Source organism: Tinamus guttatus, unplaced genomic scaffold (assembly GCF_059628265.1).
Source record: "Tinamus guttatus ecotype Peru unplaced genomic scaffold, ASM5962826v1 Tinamus_guttatus_pri_ptg000909l, whole genome shotgun sequence".
Lineage (NCBI taxonomy): Eukaryota > Metazoa > Chordata > Aves > Tinamiformes > Tinamidae > Tinamus > Tinamus guttatus.
Window position 1 is genome coordinate 456,744 of NW_028289443.1, and position 19,749 is coordinate 476,492.

The following is a 19,749-nucleotide window of genomic DNA, read 5'->3' on the forward strand; positions in this document are numbered from 1 at the left end:
AGTTAATACATTTAAATTGACTCAATAAAGTGAAACTTTTCATTTCAAGTCAGGTAGTTTATATCTGTCCAATCCAAATAAAGTCTTCCTTTTTTTTTTTTTTTCTCTCCCTTGGTTTTTGACAATTGCCAATGAACTAAAAGAAAAAAACCCACAAACTTATTTTACAAGTTCTTCCCCTGATAATATGCAATTTTCTGAGATACAGAGAATACTATTATAGAACTCTAATAGTTCTATAATAGGATTTCAGATTAGGTTCACTGGCCACTAAAGCTATAATACAGAGTGGCTACTCATACTGGACTGCTGCACGCCACAGCAGAACCCCATATGAGGGGCTCTGCAGCAACCTTGCAGCTTTGTGCTGAGGTGGGGGCATTTTTTTCTGGGTAAAACAAACAAACAAAAAAAATCCCACTCTAATCATGCTTTAACAGATTTAGCTTCTCCATGCATCAGTTGTGCTATCAACTTCTTTGATAAAAATGTACCATTTAATTCCAAGCCAAATACATATGCAGTGAAAACTACATTTTTATTTCACTTTCTGACTACCCCCAGAGCATGCTGTGATAGTTATGTTCTTACTGGTGAGCCATCCTAAGGAAAAAATTGCTCATATTCTTTAATCAGACTGAAACATTTTCATACTCTGTCAGAAGAGACACCTTCACCAAAAATATGAATCTCATAGGGTCTCTTTAACACCACATTTCTTTACGGTCTTGATATAGCAAATAGCTTCCTCTGGATTTCATTATTTCTAATATCACCATAAAATGTGTTATTAAAAGTTTTAAAAGGACAGCTTATTCTCAACTTAGGGGATGTCATCTTAAACTGAACCCTGAATCTGAGTACACTGGGGCACAGCATATACCCAGGAGCAGCAAAGACACAACCACAAACAGTCCTCTTCCCTGGGGCTAGGTATTTCATCTGCTTAATGTTGTAAAATTCCATGCTGGCATATTACATGCTCTTCTTTGGCAGCCAGATTTGTATGGAGTACGGGACAGTAAGAAACACAGTCTCTTACATAAAATAATATTGCAATGTCTGATAAGTTAAATATCCTTTGAAAGGCATGTCTTTACAAGGCTATAATGTTGATTATACTAGAGAAGGAAGGGCTGTCTATGTAGTAAAAACAGAACAACAAATACCATGCTAGTTGTTTGGAGTTTGTCTTTTTCTTCTTTTTCTTTTTCTTTTTTTATTCTTTCCTTTGCAGATTAAAAACACGCTCAAGAAATAACCATCACTCCCTAAAAGCAAAGGGTAATTTAATATCATATCAGCTCCCTGCTAGGCATCACAGTATCTTAATAACATGCATTCAGGAACAGTGCAAATTAAAACTAAGATAAATTATTTTTAGGTATATATGTTGGGAAGATAAGCTTTAGAAAGGAAGACACTAGTCCCTTTCTTCCCCACATCACTGAATGTCTAAGTTAGGTCTTCATCCTCTGTCAGGCAAGACACTCAAGGAAAGGTCTTTGACAAATTTTCCTCTCTGCCTGCTTGGACCTCGCACAGGTTCTTCCATGTGGTTAAGGCTGAACAGCAGGCAGACCAGCAAGGACAGTGTAGGCAGGAGCCAGAAACGATGATTCAGCCTGCCTAGCTCAGGAATGATGGGAAGCAAACTGTACGCAGCCTAGCTGTCAGGCGACGGTCCTGTGACAGTGCTTGGTTATGTGTTCCCCATAGCTCGAGGACAGCTAGCCTACAAATATTACCATAATTGGGAGAGTAGTATTACATTTAGGTGCAATATATTCCTCACATTTGCCCCTCTGATTTTTCCTTCAAGACAAGATGTGGCTTAATTTCAGGAAAACATTAAGGCATTAATTTAAATTTCAGCTGAATTACAGCAATGACAAGTCTAAACTGTGCTCCTCATGCATCACTTTCTCAGTGCTATTTCTTAAGGTGCAAGTAGGTCTACTGATGCAAAGACTCACTAGTGAGAGAAAAGAGTTTAAAATTTGGTTTTCTATGGTGACTGATTGCTGCATAGCTCTTAGGCTCCAATTCAACAGTCTAGGTGTTGTTACACACCAAGCTGTCTATAAGGAAGCCCCAAGGTCATAGATCTTGGCTCTTTACCAGACTAGGCTACCGAACACAAAACTTCCCTGAAGAGCAGAATTCACAGAGCTTATGATACCACCTGCAGAGAAGAGCTCATAGCAGGTCAAGCCATGTAAGGCAGTTAAATCATCTCAAACTCACCCAAACCTTTCAGACAGCATGGAAAAAAACATCTTCCCAAGGTGCTAGCAGCATGAATTTTTACAAGACAAGTTACAGTAACTCACACACAATTTGCATTAGCAGCTCTCTGAATTTAGAGTATCTACTCCAACCTTGCCCTTGAAGAAGGATTATAAACAATCTTAATTGCTATTCCCTAATTTAGTCCTCCTAAATATTCTTTTGCCAGAAGGTGACCGCAATTTGACAGAAATCAATGAGACATGGATCAACACTTCTCAGCCCTTAAGCATTTTCTAAAAGCTCTCCATAAAAGGTTCTCTCACAAGTAAACCATCACTAATGCACTGTCAACCCACTGCAGGGAGCTCCTCACACAGCTGCTGACCGAAACGCGCTGGCATCAGTTAGACACTGTCCATGGGCAGTGGCATTTCCTAGAAGGATGGATGACTGAGGCCAGCAAAGAGAGCTGAGAGGCAAAGTCAGTGTGGGGTGGCAGTGAAGCTGTGCTAGGCTGAAGCTTCAAACAGACTGAGTATGCTTGGTTCCCCTGGAGCAATCAAGCATTTACATGTGGATTATCTTAATATATAGTCCATTACAATAACTGCAGTTGGTTGAAGAATTATTAGCTTTCTGCTTAGGTTTCCTGACAATCAATATGGATAGGACACAAAGAGTAAGAGTTTCTGAGGTCAGCCAGAACTCCCACTTGTTAACATGATGGTTTCATATTCTACTATAAGCCAAGCTTAAAGGGGCTCAAAGAAATTATATCTCATTCTTCTCTTTGAATGGAGCATTGTGTTAATCCAACATCTTTTTTTTCTCATTATAACTATAAAATCACCTTTTATTGATTGTTCCTCATTTCCAGAGTTATGCCCAGATGTACACCAGTCCTCTGTAGCACCTTTACCACTTCCCTTCCTCTCCCCACACTTCATTATAATCAAGGGAGTTTGTTACCTCCCTTCCGTCTTCTGTCTGTCTTTCTAGCACCGATAAATACAATGCACAGTGTGTGGCCAGGTAAGGTTACTGCAGCCAGAGTTTAGCCCACAAAGCTTCTCAACATGCAGCTGAAAACTGCAGTGACTATTTCTTCCCTGAGGTCTCACATACAAAAATCACAGCCATCATTCTCCCCACTTCTCCTCCTGCACTACCAGTCCTAAATTTATTTTCTGCCAAACAGGCAGCTTTCAAATAATTTTATGGTTCACCCCAGCTTATTCAGTTGCATTTTTACTCAAATGTTTGTTTCACTATGGTCCAATAAGCACTACTATTTTACTTGTGTTCATTTCCATTTTTATTTCTACCATAATTCAATGAGGACTCAATTTTATCAATTCAGTTCCATCTTCTTCTGAAATACTTTAAAACTGACTGGTTGTAGACACTACTGACAAGATTAAAACCCATTTATTGTTGTCCTGATATGCCTTTAGATAAATAAATAAAGTGTTGCCAAAGTCTTTCATCAGCAACCCTAAAATACTTGAAGCTCACTTCTCTGAAGGCAACATGAATTCTCTGTCAAAAGTGGCAAGCAAGGAGAATGTGACAGCAGGCACAGTCCTACTTGCAAATATCATATTATGCCATCAGCAATTTCATATACTAATTTAAATTTGGTAGCTATAAAAATATCTTCAACCAAAAGTTTTAATTTGTAGTATCCTAGCTTGGATACTTCACAATGCTGTATAACTTGGTCTTACCAGAGGATCATGGAAGCACAGCTACATTCTGCCAGGAGTTCATGTAAGCCTTTTTTTTGTACATGGTACATGTACATAGAATTCACTTAAACTTTTTCCTAATAAATTTTGTTGTTTTCATATTTTTTGAAGACGGATCTTGGCAGCAATGCTATACAGAAAATTCTTTCCAAATAAGGATCCCAAGGACAAAATGTAATAGAAAGTGATACCACCATGATGTACATTTTGAGAACATACATAAGAATTACCACCACCAAAAAAAAAAAATCTTTCCAGAACCCCCATATAAATTCAGCAGCTAAAGTGCCTAGGTATATTCATTTATTTAGCAGTAAAATGTCCATTTATTATTGTGAATTTCACCTTTTTTTTTCCTAATAGCTGTGTAATACCTATGCATCCTTTTTCTCAGCACAGATTTACCTTTGCTTTTGCTCAAACCTTAGCAATGAAATCAGTCAGAAAATTGCTCCCAGGATGTGTGCTAGATGCTTTCTGAAGCAGTGCTTTGCAAGATGATGGAAATAAAGCTGGTAGCATTCATCATCTAATCTGTAGATAGGCACTTGAGTTTAGGAGCAGATATTTAGACACAGTAGTCTCAAAAACTCCATTTCTTTATCATGCTTTAGAGAAAGTACATGATGACACCTAGGTTGATACAAAAAAAAAAAGAAAAAAGAAAAAAAACAAACAAACAAAAATGACAAGAGAGCACAGTGGGTGTCTCTATAACCTTTTCCTCTATATGAATGTACAAGATATGCTAAAAGGTATTTCTATGTCTTACATGGTTACATATGTAGTGGAGTCTGCCAGTATCCCTCTCATTAACTCATTACAATCACAGAAAAACAAGGGTCTCAACTAGCACCATGAGCCAAAGTGTATCTGTCTGATGACTTCAAAGTATAATAGTGAGATCCCAAATCTTGCTTTTCTCATCTAATTTTCCCATTATCTGTACATAGGCCATAATCAAAGACAATGGAACTTTTGGTAAAGGCTAAATTTTAAAGCTTTTGATTTTTTTTTCCAGCTCTTTGAAGACAGTTTATAGTTTCTTCCATGCAGCTATTTCACAAAGGTTCAGTTAACGACTGGAAGCAACCAGCTTCATCTGGTACTCATCTTTTTGACAAATAAGTTGCACTTGGCATTTTAGAGGGCCATATTTAAGTCCATCATCATCTAATCAGCATTGCTTTCTTCATCTGCTCAGAGCAATTTATTCATCGAGAGCTAACCAAAATAAACTCAGTTGCACACAGCACAGTAACATACACCGTACCGAACAAAAATGCAGTGTTATTGCTCTGATTTAGTGACACTTCATACAGATCTGCACTTACACAAGGTACAAAGTAGTGGAAAATTAGACCCAGCAGTCTCAGACATTAAAGCTAAATCTGATCCTGGTGGCTGGTGAATTGTATTAAGCAGCAAAATATTCAGAAATATTTACCTGTGGACTGGGTTGAGCTACTGCAAAATACCTATTTCTAGCATATTAATATTTGCTTCCCTCCCTCCAAATGGCATTTTTTTGTTTGTTCATATATTAGTGGCGGTTTTGGAGATGCATCCATTTGCCTCCTACATTAAGAGGGTTCAGAGTTTTATATCAAAAACCGAGATGTGATTGCATCTCCCCACTTATTTTTGAACGTGTTGTTAGAACATGCCTCCATATTTCTACTAGCTTTATATATTCTCTAATACAGTGTTCGTGGTCAATATCTCACACTGTTAAAACAGAGTTGAAATGACCCAGAGGAAAAGTCTGTGTAAAATGGATGGCGTTCAGTTATTTCGTTTGTTTGTTTTCTTCTTCTGTTCTGGGAAGATCAGGGGAAGCAAATGCCAAAAAAAGATAAAATCCACAGCTGTGAAAAAGACCCTGTCGACTTATTGTTGCTTTGAACTTACTGGAGAAGCAGGCTGGACTGGAGAGAGAGACCAATGCAGGGCTTAGTTCCTCTAGGGTGGTGGTACAATGCATGAGATTTTGAAAGATGTATTTAACTCCCAAAGCAGAAAAACTGATTGATATGAACTGGGAATAGCTATTTAGCATGGCTGCCACGAGTGCTGGAAGAAAGAGGAGGACATCCATGAGCCCCTGAAAGTCAGCAGCACGCAGCAAAAGGCTCGACAGCCCAGGAGGCCAGGAGCAGGAATCACATCGCAGCTGCACAGCCAAGCTCAGCCATCATTCAGGGGCATTCAGGCTCCAGTTAGCGCTCCCAGGACAGCACCTACTGCTCAGTCAGTCACTTATTTAGCGTCATCAGTCAGTCGATTATTTAGTACCAAGCGTCGAAACGTTCCCAAAAGCAAGGACACAAACTCGTCCCCAGACCTCTCTTGTCCCAGCCAAGTTTCCCATCATGGACCAGCCCCAACACAGTCTCAATACAGCCTAAAGGACAGGACATGGAAAAAAACACGGAAGAAAATAGCCCATCAAGGGTTATACAAAGTAATACTCTGAATACAACCTTTTGGCTCAAAAATGCCTAAGCATAGGCCAGAAAGTGGCCAAAAAGTGTGGGGGGAGGGATGCAGAATGGAACAACAACAAAAAATCCCTCCCCAGTACCACTACGGCACTATCTCAAGTTTTATCAGGTTTTAACTACAGCAGTATCCAAAGTTTTGTCAAGTTCTAACTGGTTTTATCAGTTCATATTCACATGGTTTGCCATCAAGAGAGGCTGCATCATTAACAGTCAGTTCACTACAATAGATACAGAAATCCCAGTTTTCTCCACATTCCAAATTGTGATTTCTAAAGGGATTCCTGCCTCTTACTCATTGGAAACAGTAGTATTCATTTGTACATGTGCTGTTTGTGTCCTTCATAGAGTCCCTTGGCTTACTTTCCTTATATATCCCTGCTATATCCAAAAACTGTTGGGGCTGGCTCGATTTCTATTTATTTATTGTCACATTATAAAATGTGCTTCTAAAAACACACATTGGGCACATGCACTAAATAAACAACACTTTGCTAAAACAGCATGAGTTCAACTCCCTCTCATAGCAAAAGCCTGCACAACTAGATAAGCCTTGAAGCATAACTAGAAGATCAAAATTTTGGGTTCCCTGTTCCCAGCCCAAACAGGCTTGATCTGAGAACCAGCTCTCCTACTATAAAGTATAAAGGCTGTCAGTTTTACATCCTAAGTAAAGAAAGTCAGAGCCCCAGTGGAGCAATATTTTGCAGACTAAAGTTCATTAAAACTGAGCATCTCCACGTAAGGAAAATCCTCCATTTCAACCCTGTACAGAGGTACACCAAATAGGGGGGAAAGCTGAAATACAATTAAAAAAAATTCCCCGAACCAGAAAATTCCAGTTTTGGACTCACAAAAGCTGAGTCAAAGCTGACACCTCAGGTCTGAAGGAGACGATGCAAAGTTTCCCCATTTTAAATCCTATGAGAGGAACCAGCATCTGCACATGGGATATGAAAGGAATTCAATTCTCTTGGCTTGAACAGCTTCTGAGACAGCAAGTTTTTGTGACCAAGTTCTGCATCACTGGCACAGCTACTCTTGAAAAATTTAAGGGCTTCAACAAGAAGAAATAAGAAATCTTAAAATAGCATACATTGGAATTCCTATGCTAGCAACTAGAAGCAGCAATTACTCCATCAAAAACAGAAGATGTACAAACATGTCACTTGACTTTAGTGCCAACACCCAAACTATCTGGAAGCTTGTTTTTTTTCAGAATCAAAACTTTTAACAAAAGGATTTGGCAAAAACAGCCAAATTAAAACAATTTGAAACATATTAATCATACAGTTTGATTGCGTAGTACTACATGTAACTAAACATTTTTCCTACTTTCACTTAAATCACAGTTTAGTAACTGTTTGTAGTTATAAGACCAAGCTGTACGGCTGCCAAAATAAAGTCACATGCCAAATGTTTTAGTGAGACATTTAAAAAAAAAAAAGTCTTTTACCAAAATATGAATAAATCAAAGATGATAATAGGGCAAGAATGTAAACCAGACAGCATTCTTTTTACCCCACTTTGCTTTGCTGTGTAAGAACATGCAAGAACATTAAAGGTCAGGACAGTTCAATGCATTTTCTCCTCACTTTTTAAATTATAAGAATAATTCATAATCCCAGAAGCCTCCTGAATAGGCTTTTGCCTTTGTAGAGCACTACACACATCTCCCATCATCCAAAACACCCTAGCAAGTGCCGCATGCAGAATGGAGCTAAGTCTGAACCCACAGTAAAGGAAACCTCCCTTTCTCCCTTCTTCCAGCTACTGCTGGAAATATTTTATTTCACAGTTCAAATGGCTACAGCACTGGAGTAGGAAGAATGAAAGCTAAACTGACAAACTGTTAGATGAAGCAAAGATCAAGCATTATTTAACATAAATGGACACATTTAAAAGGGTGGCAATGAATCTGAAAAGTGTCCCAACGATTTGTTTTAAATTAGATCATCATAAAAACTAGGAGATTGTTTTAATCTAGATGGGAAAAGATAGAATCCATGCTTCTAAAAGAAGAAAATAAAATAGATCCCATTTCATACTGAGAAAAAACAACTTTTAAGTGGTTATGACATTCTGCTACCTTGCAATAGGAACATTATATAATAAAGATTCTTTTAGGATACTTGAACCTGATCTGATGAAATACGAAGCACCCTCAGCATCCGTGGGTGCCGAGAGCAGCCGGCACCTTCAGCACACAGGTCCCTGTTATCCGTCAGCAGTGGTTTTCTTAGGGGAAAAGATATTCAGGTTTGCCTCAAACATTTCAGGCAGATGCCAATTATTTAAAGAGAGACTATAAGGCTATTATGAACTTTAATTAGATGCTTTGGTTGTTTAGCTATTCTTCCATACAACAAACAGTAAACAAACAAACCAACAACAAAGAAAAACCCTTCAGACTGTCAGTCACTTTGTAGCACAAATTATTACTTTTCTACCTATCTGTATCTGAAAAGCAAACTGAACCCTTACTATAAAAATATGAAATATGACCTCAAGTTTTCTAGCTGTGGAAAGATATGCAACACTAGTACAGGTCTCTATCACCAGCATATATATGAAAATATACACATCCAAGCCATTCATCACTGAAATGCCCTAGAGGAAATCACCACTGATGCCTATTTCCAACTGGAGATTTTCCTTCTGAGGAAGGAAAATATAGAATTCTCCTTCTGAGGAAGGAAAACAAGTGTTTCATTGCATTTGTTTACACTGATTTATCTCCAACATTTCAGCATGTCTACATACTTATTACTTGATACTGTACAGCCATTCAAATATTGAAAAACATCAGATGAAACCAAGGTCAAATAAAAAACCCTTCAGCCTTAGGAAAATTTAGATTCAAAACCCTCTTTCTTCCATATTTCATTCTTCACAATATCCCCACAGACTTTATGCTAAGCCCTGCACAAGCAGGTCTGTTCACAAATCAAGCCTCTGTTGCTTGTGCCTCCCGAGAAGACAGGACAGGATGGGTTTAGAGGTTATTCTCCCTGAACTGGCTGCTCTTTAAAGAGCAGAAATGTTAAAGACAAGTGTGTCTGCTGATTCTGAAACGTATTTACTAAATACATGTAATCAATAACTAGTGAAGTAGTTAAAGTTTGATTAATATCTCTCTTTTGAGCAGTAGAAAAGATTGCTTTTTTCCTTTAAATATAGAAAGCCCGCTATGAACACTTACACTTTTAGTTTCATAATTTTTTGCTGATTTAGTTTTGGTATACCTGAACACATGTAAAGCAATAATCGTTTTGTACAACACAATAAAATAGAAGTAAAAATGCAATAAAACACAAGTGGCATTATTGTAAAAACAGCAGAAAGCTGCCAAATACAAAACATTCACTGAATTAAAATGTATTAGAAGTAAGGACAAGTTGGATGCCCGGAATGGCAAAAACGTTTTCAACCAAGAGATTAAATGAAATAGGAAGTCAATGAGGTGGAGAGAAAGGACTAACTCCAGATGGCAAGGAGGCTGTTTCCCCTCTCCACCTGCCTGCCAAGGCAGCGAGATGCTCAGCAGGGCCACAGGAAATGCTGGCTCCGTGAGCAGAACACACGGAGCAGAGAGGGTGGACAAGGACCAGGGCAGCAAATGTGTCGCTCCTTGGAAATGTGAGCAAAGCGGTTGCCAATCATTTCCTGTAGGATATAGGCAACTGATTTGTTTGATTTTTAAGGCAAAACAGGGAACCAGATGAATTCATTCTGAGCATGCTACAAACGTGCCATGACAGGAGAAATTAAGAATGAATGCGAAAGGAAAATAAAGATGAGTATTTCCGAGAGTGTTGGAGCTGACACATCAGCATGTGCAGGGCCACCGAGAGGATCTTTAATGGATAAAGCTGATATAAAGAGAAGTTCATGACAAAGGAAAGACAAAAAAGGGGTGAAAAAAGGAGTCGAGTCTTTGACCGAATGACTTTGACATTCATTTTCTCACCTGAAAACAAGCCAAATGTACTATTTCAGGTGGGAAAAAAAAGATACAAAATTCACTGGAAAAAGAAAAATCTATTTCAAATATTCAATGTGTAGGTCAAAAGCAAAATGGGAAACCTGCATTATAAACTTATAAGTTTACCTGCAAGATAAATTTAAGGTTCTAAACAGAACTACTTTTATATCAGATGAGATGGCAGACACCAAAGCAAAGGAACTCTGTTGACCACTAGTGGACAGTTAAAGATGAAACAAGATTCTGGTGCTTCCTGCATACAATTGTGCTTGATTCGAAGAATATCCATGTTTACAACCTATTCTAGCTCAAAATTAAAGAGCTTTATAAGCAGTATAAGCAGTAAAAAACTTGTCTAGGGGAACTGTAAGGAAGTATTTTTAGCTTTTTTTTTTTAAAAAAAGATGAAAGGTTCCCATGGGGCTAAGACTTGAAATGTCCATCCATGAAGTAATCACTTTAACATCTGCAAGATACTACAATAAAAAACAGGAATTTAAAATATCATTTGAAACTGAGTGCTTATTCAGCAGCGCTGACATTCAGTGAACGGCTAAAATACTCCAGCTACAACAACAGTAGCTGTTGTTGCTACTGTTTTCTTCAGTCTCCAGGTACCATCTCCAATATCTTAATACATTTACTAAAAATCATCCACATTTGATCCTTTTTGCATGCCTATTCTCTATGAGGTCTTGTTTTCTTTTCCAGGCATGATGACGGTGGGAAAGCGAAAAATAGAAATTTCAAGTCACAGAGTCTCTTCCTAAATCTGGGTAGCATATAACAAATTCCACCTGCCAACAGTGCCTTCTCATTTAAAATGAGCCAACTTTAGCTCTGCTTTGTCTAAGTAATTGCTTTCTGGCAGATGGACAAAGGACGTTATAGGTCAAGATAGGAAAAAAAAAATCCCATCTGAGAGCCAGAAGAAGTTAGTCAGATCCAATGCGCTCTTCATAAGGAACTACATCGAGCAAATACGGCTGCCAACCTGGTGCCACCATGAAAGTAATTTTCACTCAGAACTGTACTGCTCACAGCAAAACCTCAGGTGATGAGAGCACCTATGTTAATGGCAAAGGCTCCATCTACTCAAAGCAAAATATGAAATAAAACCCAGGATGGTCTGAACTCTCAAAATTATGCACATAAACTATATTTTTGGTCTCAAAATCGTTCAGAAGATATAATCTGCACTATAGGAAAAACAGAAATGTCCCTAATAGAGGCCAAAATTGCTCATAATGCAGAATTTACTGTAGTACTAATTTTGGCAGAAAGATCAGCTGCTTGGGGAGGAAGAGAATATTCTCCTATCATAAATTATTTCTAAATACCTCTCAGGGTGTTGAAATATTAGAAATAAACACCAGGGAAAGGTGAAACATATTATACATGTAATGTATATTATTTATATAACTGGTTTATATTAAACTCAGATTTCTAAAACCAGATATATATCGAGATATATAAAGATTACCAATAAGATAAAGTTAATTGATCAGTAAGTGGATCATCTCATAGGGAAATGCTGTCTACTGAGATCTACTTTATTTTACTGCATTACACGTGGTTCATATCCTCAACTCGGGTAAGAGGGAGTCATTAACAGAATAAACGGACTCTACTTAACACCTATCACCGATATGAGGCCACTTCCCTTCAGTTACAAAAATCTGTATTACCTAGGGAATACTGTTTTTTATTTTAGCCAAAAAGGCACAGCCATTCAACAAAACTACACTTTCCCAACTACCAAAAGAATTCTTCCGCCCCAAAAAACAGACCTTCACCTTTTTCTTACCTGGACTGCTGTGCCTTTAGCCAGACAGATCTTTTAACACAAAGGCAGTTTACAAACATAAGGAGACAATACACCTTGGGCAGAATTATCATAGCAGTAGAAGATTAAATATGCATGCTATTATTTTCTGGTAGTTAAGAGGTTATTTTTTTCCAAATACTGTATATACAAATTTCCACTGAGGAAGTTTCCATTCCACTCAGGGAAAATCTGTCATTTGCAATACATGGGAAAGAGATACAAACAGCAAAGATAAAAGTAGAAAACATCATGGTACAAGGAATCATTCTCATATATTTGGAACAAATTGAGATGGAAAAGTTTCTTACTGACAACACTGAGAGAAGTTATGTTGAAGAATTCTGCCCCAGATACAGGATATCTGATTTTAGGAATCCCAGAACATTTGGAATAAATACTGAGAAGGAAACAAATGAATGAATTCACTAGGATCCTGATAAAAGTCTGGCCCACAAAAGTGCAAGTGCTGATAAGTAGTATAAATTTGTGCCTGCATTGAGTTAAAATGTGCTCAATTTTTACGAAAAGAAAAAAAAAATCCCACATGTGTGTGATCAGTCACGTTATTACATGAAATATGAATGCTGTCTTCAATTGTATTATTTAAGTATTAGCATACCTGAGTACCATTTTGAGTTTTCCCATTTTTCAAAGAGCTAAAATTATGTGCGTGTCTGTGCAAATACAATGTATCTTACTGGCCCCAAGCATTCCTCCTAAGCAGGGAGAAAAGTACTCATATTTTCTAATTAAAAGCATTTTTTTTCTTGAGTATACCAGAACATCCTTTGTATTGGAACGGTGATGATGCATCCATTTAGAAGAAGCATTATTATGTTTTCAAGTCTATAGTTTGTTTTTTTTTTCTGCAACATTAGTCTTGGAATGTTATTTGAACTCCTGAGTTATATTTTATTCTACTTCTGACAAATTAAGTTCAAAATCAGTATTCCAACTGTTGCAAGAGAATATTATGCCCTGCTGGAAAGAATAAGAACACACTCCTAACACACATAGCTTTTCTGTTACCAATAGAGAATGCTATTTACATCAGTAATTTTATGAAGACACTAAGTGTTAGTTTCCAAATGAGTTCAAAGTGCACAAGTTAAAGCTATAGAGATGTGACACAAGAGGTCTACATATCCCTTATATTAACTACTCGGACTGCAAGACTTGTGTTAAAAGCTTCTACGTGCACACTCAGCATAAAAAACAAGCAAACAAAAAACACACACTCATCAAGAAACATCACAAATGTCCAAAAGGTTAGTTCTTCTGGAAATGAGAAACCAATTCAATATTTGCCCCTCTACTAAAGCTGTATGTTTCCACATTACATGTTGAATATCATAATAAATCACTTACCTGGAGATAGCAGTACTTGAACTGCACTGATACCCAAATGCCACACAAAGAAATACGGACAGTGTGTGTGTGGCCTAAAGGACAAACTTACACAGAAAGCATTTGCCAAAGCTGGCATTTTAGAAGTGAGATTGGCAAATAAATGTGTTTTGTGATAATTCGTAGCAGCAGAAAGACAAATTTAAAAGGTCTCAAACCTACGCCACTGCAATCAGGGAAGTTTTGCTGCTGATTTCACAGGACTCTGTGCATTGATATTATACAAGCAAAACTCTTCTTATAACACTCATGTTATGCAGGGCAATTCTTTCCCTGCAGAACTGGCCCGGCTTAATGCTATACTGGGATCAACTTGCAGTTACAGTTTACTGTAGGCTAGTTTTTGAAATGGCTTAGACATGTTAACAAAGCATGAACGCTTATATTGTTACTGCCTAAGGTGCATGAAAGCTCTGACCAAAACTCCATTGTGAAAACAGCCATGTACTTTACAGAAAATGATATGAGGAAAAAAAAATGAGAGATTTTGCTGAGATAGATGCAGTCTTAAGATGCTGGTGACAGCAGTCAAAAAGCCCGTTAACTCTGATGCATATCAAAGGCAATTACCGGCTTTCAAAGGCACGCAAGTTTGATGATAATCTCCTCAAAAACCAGTAAAACCTCTCTAAAATAATAAATTTAACTTGTAAAAGACCAAATATATTGCAAATAGATCCTTTTTCATCATAGGCAGCATTCTGTAACAGGATCATACATCTTGTGGGTTAAGGAAAAGTTCTTAACATCAAAATCTTTTTACAGCTCCAACGTGGTTTGAGATAGCAGTCTTTTACAGATCCTTATGCTTTGGAGGAACACCATTTTATTTACAATATATTCAATTAATAGGGAAAAAACAGCACATAAAGGAAAACAATATCACACTGTGAATGTAGTAAGAGACTATGAGATGAATAAAGTCTTTAAAAAGGACAAACCTGTGTTCAAACAAAACAGATACAAAAGACATATGCTAGCAAATAGCAGCTGCTAATATACTAACTTAAAAATATCTTTAACTAGTATTATTATAAATGTTGTAATAATAACAGCTGCTATACAAAACTTGCAGGAAATGAACATTTCCCCTAAGGAGCCTCAAAGATGCGACAGTTTCAGCATCTCTGAAAGCTCCTTTCTTCTAGACACTTAAGAGGGAAGGGGAGGCTGTGAGTGAGGACTTGCAGAGCAAAGTGACCTCTGCAACCAGACAAACTGATTAACATTGAAGATTTCAGGACATATTCTGCTTCTGTTGAGTGTGCAGTTATAGTGAATAACCTACTGGAGAAAAAAAAAAAAAAAAAACCTCCAGGAAAGAACAAGTAAGCAAATCAGAGCACTGCAAGCTGCCGTTTCACAGTTTATTTAATCTAACGTTGAGATAATACGTTTACCAAATGGTACAAAGACACCAAGCCTCACATCAGTACAGCGTGTTTATCCCATGAGGGCAGACAACCTTGCATCCCCCCAGGGCTCAGAGCTTACAACAGAAGTTTACAAGGACACCCAGACTAGACGGCGTTCTGCTCTCCCGTTAGCTCCGGGTTACAGATTATCACGCCAGTAAAGCCGCCTGGAAGGGCGCTGCGTTCCCCGGTAAATACAACCAGCCGGGGCTCTTTGTCACCGCAAGCTCCCTCGCTCTGACCCTCTGCACGGGGCTAAGCGGCAGCGCCAGCCCGCGCGGTCGGGGCTCCGCACCCGCCGCCACCGGGACCGCGTGGAGCCGCCGCCGTCGGGGCTCGACCCACCTGTTGGCGCGGAGCGCGCGGCGGCCCCGGCGCGGGCAGCGGCGCTCGGCCGGTACCGGTGCCGGAACCAGGCGCTCCCCGCCACTCTCCCGGAGCGCAGGGAAGAGGAGCGAAGAGCAGGGCGAGGGCGGCCGCGGCGGCCCTACCTGGGATGGCCAGGTTGGTGAGCGGGGCGCTGCGGATGCTGTCGGGCAGGGCTGCCATCCAGTCGGCGAAGCGCGGCTCGCTCTTGCCTTGCGACGAAGCCATCCCGCCGCCGAGCCCAGCCGCTCTCCCGCCGCCGCCGCCGCCGCCGCCGCGCGCTCCCGCCGCCCCGGCCCCGCCCGCCCGGCACCGCCCCGCGGGAGGGCGCGCACGGGCCGCGCCGCCGCCGCCGCCGCCGCCGCGCGTGGCTCCCGCGGCCCCGCGCGCGGCCCCGCGCCGCCCTGGAGCATCCGCGCCCCGTCCCGGAGCATCCGCGCCCCGTCCCGCCGCCGCGCGTGGCTCCCGCGGCCCCGCGGAGCATCCGCGCCCCGTCCCGCCGCCGCGCCGGGAGCGGCGCCTTCGCGCCTGGCCTTGGCCGTGCCCTGCGCGCCCTGCAGCGATGGATTAACGGACCTGCCACAGCCCCGGCGGAAACTTAGGGCGATTCGCGTCTTTACGAGGCTCTAGGACCCTTTTTACCATGTTGATGTTCAAGGTTTGTTGGCTTCTGGGGAAGTTTGTTTAGTGGATGTGACCAGCGCCTGGGATGAGCCAAAAGCGAAGCAGGAACACTTATGAGTGCACCTTGAACACCTCGGAGGCCCCACTCTGTCTTTCACCTTATATTCTTAGTCGGCACTTTTGATAACTTTTTAAAAATAAAAATTCAGAGAACACTTGCTAGCTTTTGCTCTTTATTCCCCTCTCTTTCAGTCTGAATTCCCAGATCAAGTAAGGAGAGAAGCTCTTCCCCCAGCCACAAAATAGTGATTGGAAAATCATTAAGTATGTTAAAGATATTTACATAAAGGGAATACGCTGAGTCATTTATTGCAATTGAAATAGCTTCTAAGGTGGAATGTGAATGGAGAAGTAGAAACAGATGGTTGGCCTCAGGAGAGATGCTGGATTCGAATGGGGTAGTGCTGGAAAAAAGGGGGATGAGTGAAAAACTGTCTGAGTGGGATCATTTCTCCAGTGTTAGCATGCTAATCCCTACTTTCCTAAAGCATTGATATTCATATCTATTAAAACACACACAAACTAGAAGTCCACATAAGCACATAAACCCCAGCAGGAACCTGAAGACAGAACATATTGCTTCCTGTTGCCTTCAGAGGCCGATAAGAAATTCTAGCCGAAAGACTACAGATTTCCAAAGAATGTTCAAGTAAGGAATAAAGCTTTTACTAATAGGAGTGGGTCACATCATTTTATGTATCAAAGTTATTAACGGGTTCCCCTGGTAGTCTGGAAAACTGCTGCTGAATTTTTAATCCCACTGTGTTCATTTTTTGAAAAGTTAAGCACATTGATGTATACTATAGTTGGTCTCTTTCAGCCTCCTAAAATGAGAAGGCTTCAGCAATAACTCAGATTAAAAATAAAACAAGTACATGCAAAACCGCCTCATATTTATATGTATTTTATGAAATAATGCTAGAGCTATCAGCTCTTTCAGGTCTGTCAGTAATGCTCTCTGCTTTACTGCAAAATTATAAATGTCCCTCTTTGCAATAGGTGGAAACTTGGCCTTTGCTTCCAAAACTAATCAGAGTTTTTCTTTTTTTTTTTCCCCTGTCCAAAATAAATGATCTTGATTTTCAAGGATGGATACTTTATTTTTTGAAAGCCAGTTCCTTCTAAGATGTCTCACAATAATCAAGTTTGAAGACTTTTGTTTCTCATACACATTAACTTCTAAGAAAGCAGACCTCAATAATTTAAAGCAAAGTGGGATAGGAGAGAGAGAGCTTATATTGGGCAGAAAGACCGAAGCATTCTTCTAGAAGCTTAAAAAAAAAAAAAATGAAGTTTTGACTTAAAATAAGCTTTTTGAAGCTTTTCAGTGGTTTTAAATTTCAGAATAAGGAATTATCCACATATCTACTTGGGAATGGTGTAATAAAAACCAGAGCAAATTCATCCTCTGATTTTGATTGAAGAGCAGCTTATTTTGGTGTAACTTAAATGTGCCATTTAACTGATTTTTACTGATTGAAGCAATGGTAGCTGTAAATCAAAGTCAGAGCATCCATACAGTCTCTTGATCCTATTTAGAGGAAGAGGGTGAAATTACCAAAATCCCTACATGTGACAAGCCTGAGGCATCAAAGAAAGTGGACTCCAAGCATTCTATTTTAAAAGCTTGAAAGGGACCAGATACAGTGAAAACAGAAGGCAGTGCCAAGACATCGAAAAATTCTGGCTTTGCTCTTTTAATGGCAACTGTGTTGAGCTTACTGAGGATGATAAGAAAAACAGAAATCATGCTATCTGTTTATCTCATGTTGTGTTCTATAGCTGAATTGATGAATAGTGACAACATCTCTGCTTCTAGTGAACACATTCAGTAGGAAAACAAAGCAATTTAGCCAGTCAGCTTATGTCACTTCAGCATTTAGAAAGAATTTCATTAAAAAAAAGGCTCTTAATTATTTTCATTCTCTAAAGAAATTAGCATTTTAATAGTAAATATGCACAGTTAAACTTTGTCCTTCTAGCATTCAAACACTTTGTCTTTTCACATGTCCTTGGCATTTAATTTAATTGTGTGAATAACTAAGGAGTAAAAGGATATTTTCCTTCAAATTTAAAGGCTACTTTATGTCCTTTATTAATAAATTCAGGATTTTGAATACAAAAGGAATTAACAGTTTTTGTATTTTTATATATTAGGAGGTTTGGGTTGATGTGACTCTGAGGTTCTATGTTTTCTTCCCTCTTACAGCCTGCTTCTATTGATAAAAGTTTTCCAGAGCAAATCCTGGCCACCGTCCCACCTTTGCAGTTCTTATACTTTCAAACAACGTTCTCAGTCAAATCCTTGCAGCAAAGTCCTTGCAGTTGTTTGTAACTGAGTTCCTAATCATCATGTTAATTTGAGTGATTCCAAGTTACTCTCAATTTTGTAATTCTTCATGGGTAACGTAAGTAAAAACTCCTTTTATCTTTAAGACAAGTGCAATCCTAAAAAGACAAAGGAAGTGGAATGCTTGAATGAGAGGAGATCGTTTTTCAAGCCACCAGGAAGATGAACAGAGGAGGTGATAGGCTTTTTTTGTTGTCATTTCACACTTTATAGTGCTACTTTGACAATCTCACCTTGTATTCATTAGGTAATCTGTATTTGGCAGTACTCAAGCTGTCAAAACAGCCTACAAATTTTCTGACTAAACACAAAAAAAGCCCTGTAAAATAGGGTAAATAGTCTTTTCTTCATTCTATAGTGAAGATTATCAATATTTCTCAGCACCAAAAGAAAATGTGTTTTATTCTGCACTGTTCTTTGTCATATTGAAAACCTGACCATATTTGCATTTTTATAGCCAAAGCTGAGCTATTAAAATAACATACAGAGGTCCCCAAAAAAATAAATGTCTCAGTGTGAATAATAAACTAAATATCAGGTCCAAAATACATATTATATCCACTACTAAAACAGAAAAATTAAAATGTATGGAAAGGCAGTTAGTCATAGTTAACTAAAATGCAGTTAACCACTGAAATAAAAGTGCTAAATGATGAATGATAATAAACATATCTAGTATCCAAGGGCAGTTACCTCTTCCCAAAAATTGTTTCTAAGATTTCTGAAAGGGAGTATTTGTTTTGTTTTCTAAGGTTGTTATTTTGAGCTCTTTAGTATTTAGGAAAGGTCATATGAAACAAGAAAATGATTAAAAGTAGAAAGCATTTTGAAATGAAAGATTTTCAGACATCACCCACATTGTGTGGCATATGAAATATTTGTTTAGAAGTGCGGCAGTGACAACATCCTTGTTAAAAACACATCTAGCAAGGTTGGAATTATTGTGCCGACTATATGGAATTACCAAGTGCAGTGATGACACAGTAAAAATCCCTTTTTTCTAGGCAATTTTAGAAAATCACATGAATCACATGTTGATTATAACCTGTACAGTCAACCAAAAGCATTGAAACAGTCCCAGAAGACTCTTTGAACAGGAAAAGCTCTCTTTTTTCTCTCTCTCTTTAAAAAGAGAAAGAGTTGAAAGCAATCTCTGTTCCTGTCTCCTCCTTCATAATTTTTAAGTTTTCCAACAACAACAAAAAGGAAGGGGTTTTCAAGACCGATTCTAAT

The 19,749-nt window shown here is 38.9% G+C and overlaps 1 protein-coding gene across 1 annotated transcript in view; it reads right to left on the reverse strand.

The window, feature by feature from the left end:
• PLCXD3 (phosphatidylinositol specific phospholipase C X domain containing 3) overlaps positions 1 to 15,710 on the reverse strand; it is a 72,068-nt gene extending 56,358 nt beyond the window's left edge. Inside the window, exon 1 of the mRNA XM_088537942.1 lies at positions 15,608 to 15,710. Coding sequence (XP_088394068.1) covers positions 15,608 to 15,710 — 103 coding nt within the window. The remainder of the gene's footprint in view (positions 1 to 15,607) is intronic.
• Positions 15,711 to 19,749: the final 4,039 nt, after the last annotated feature.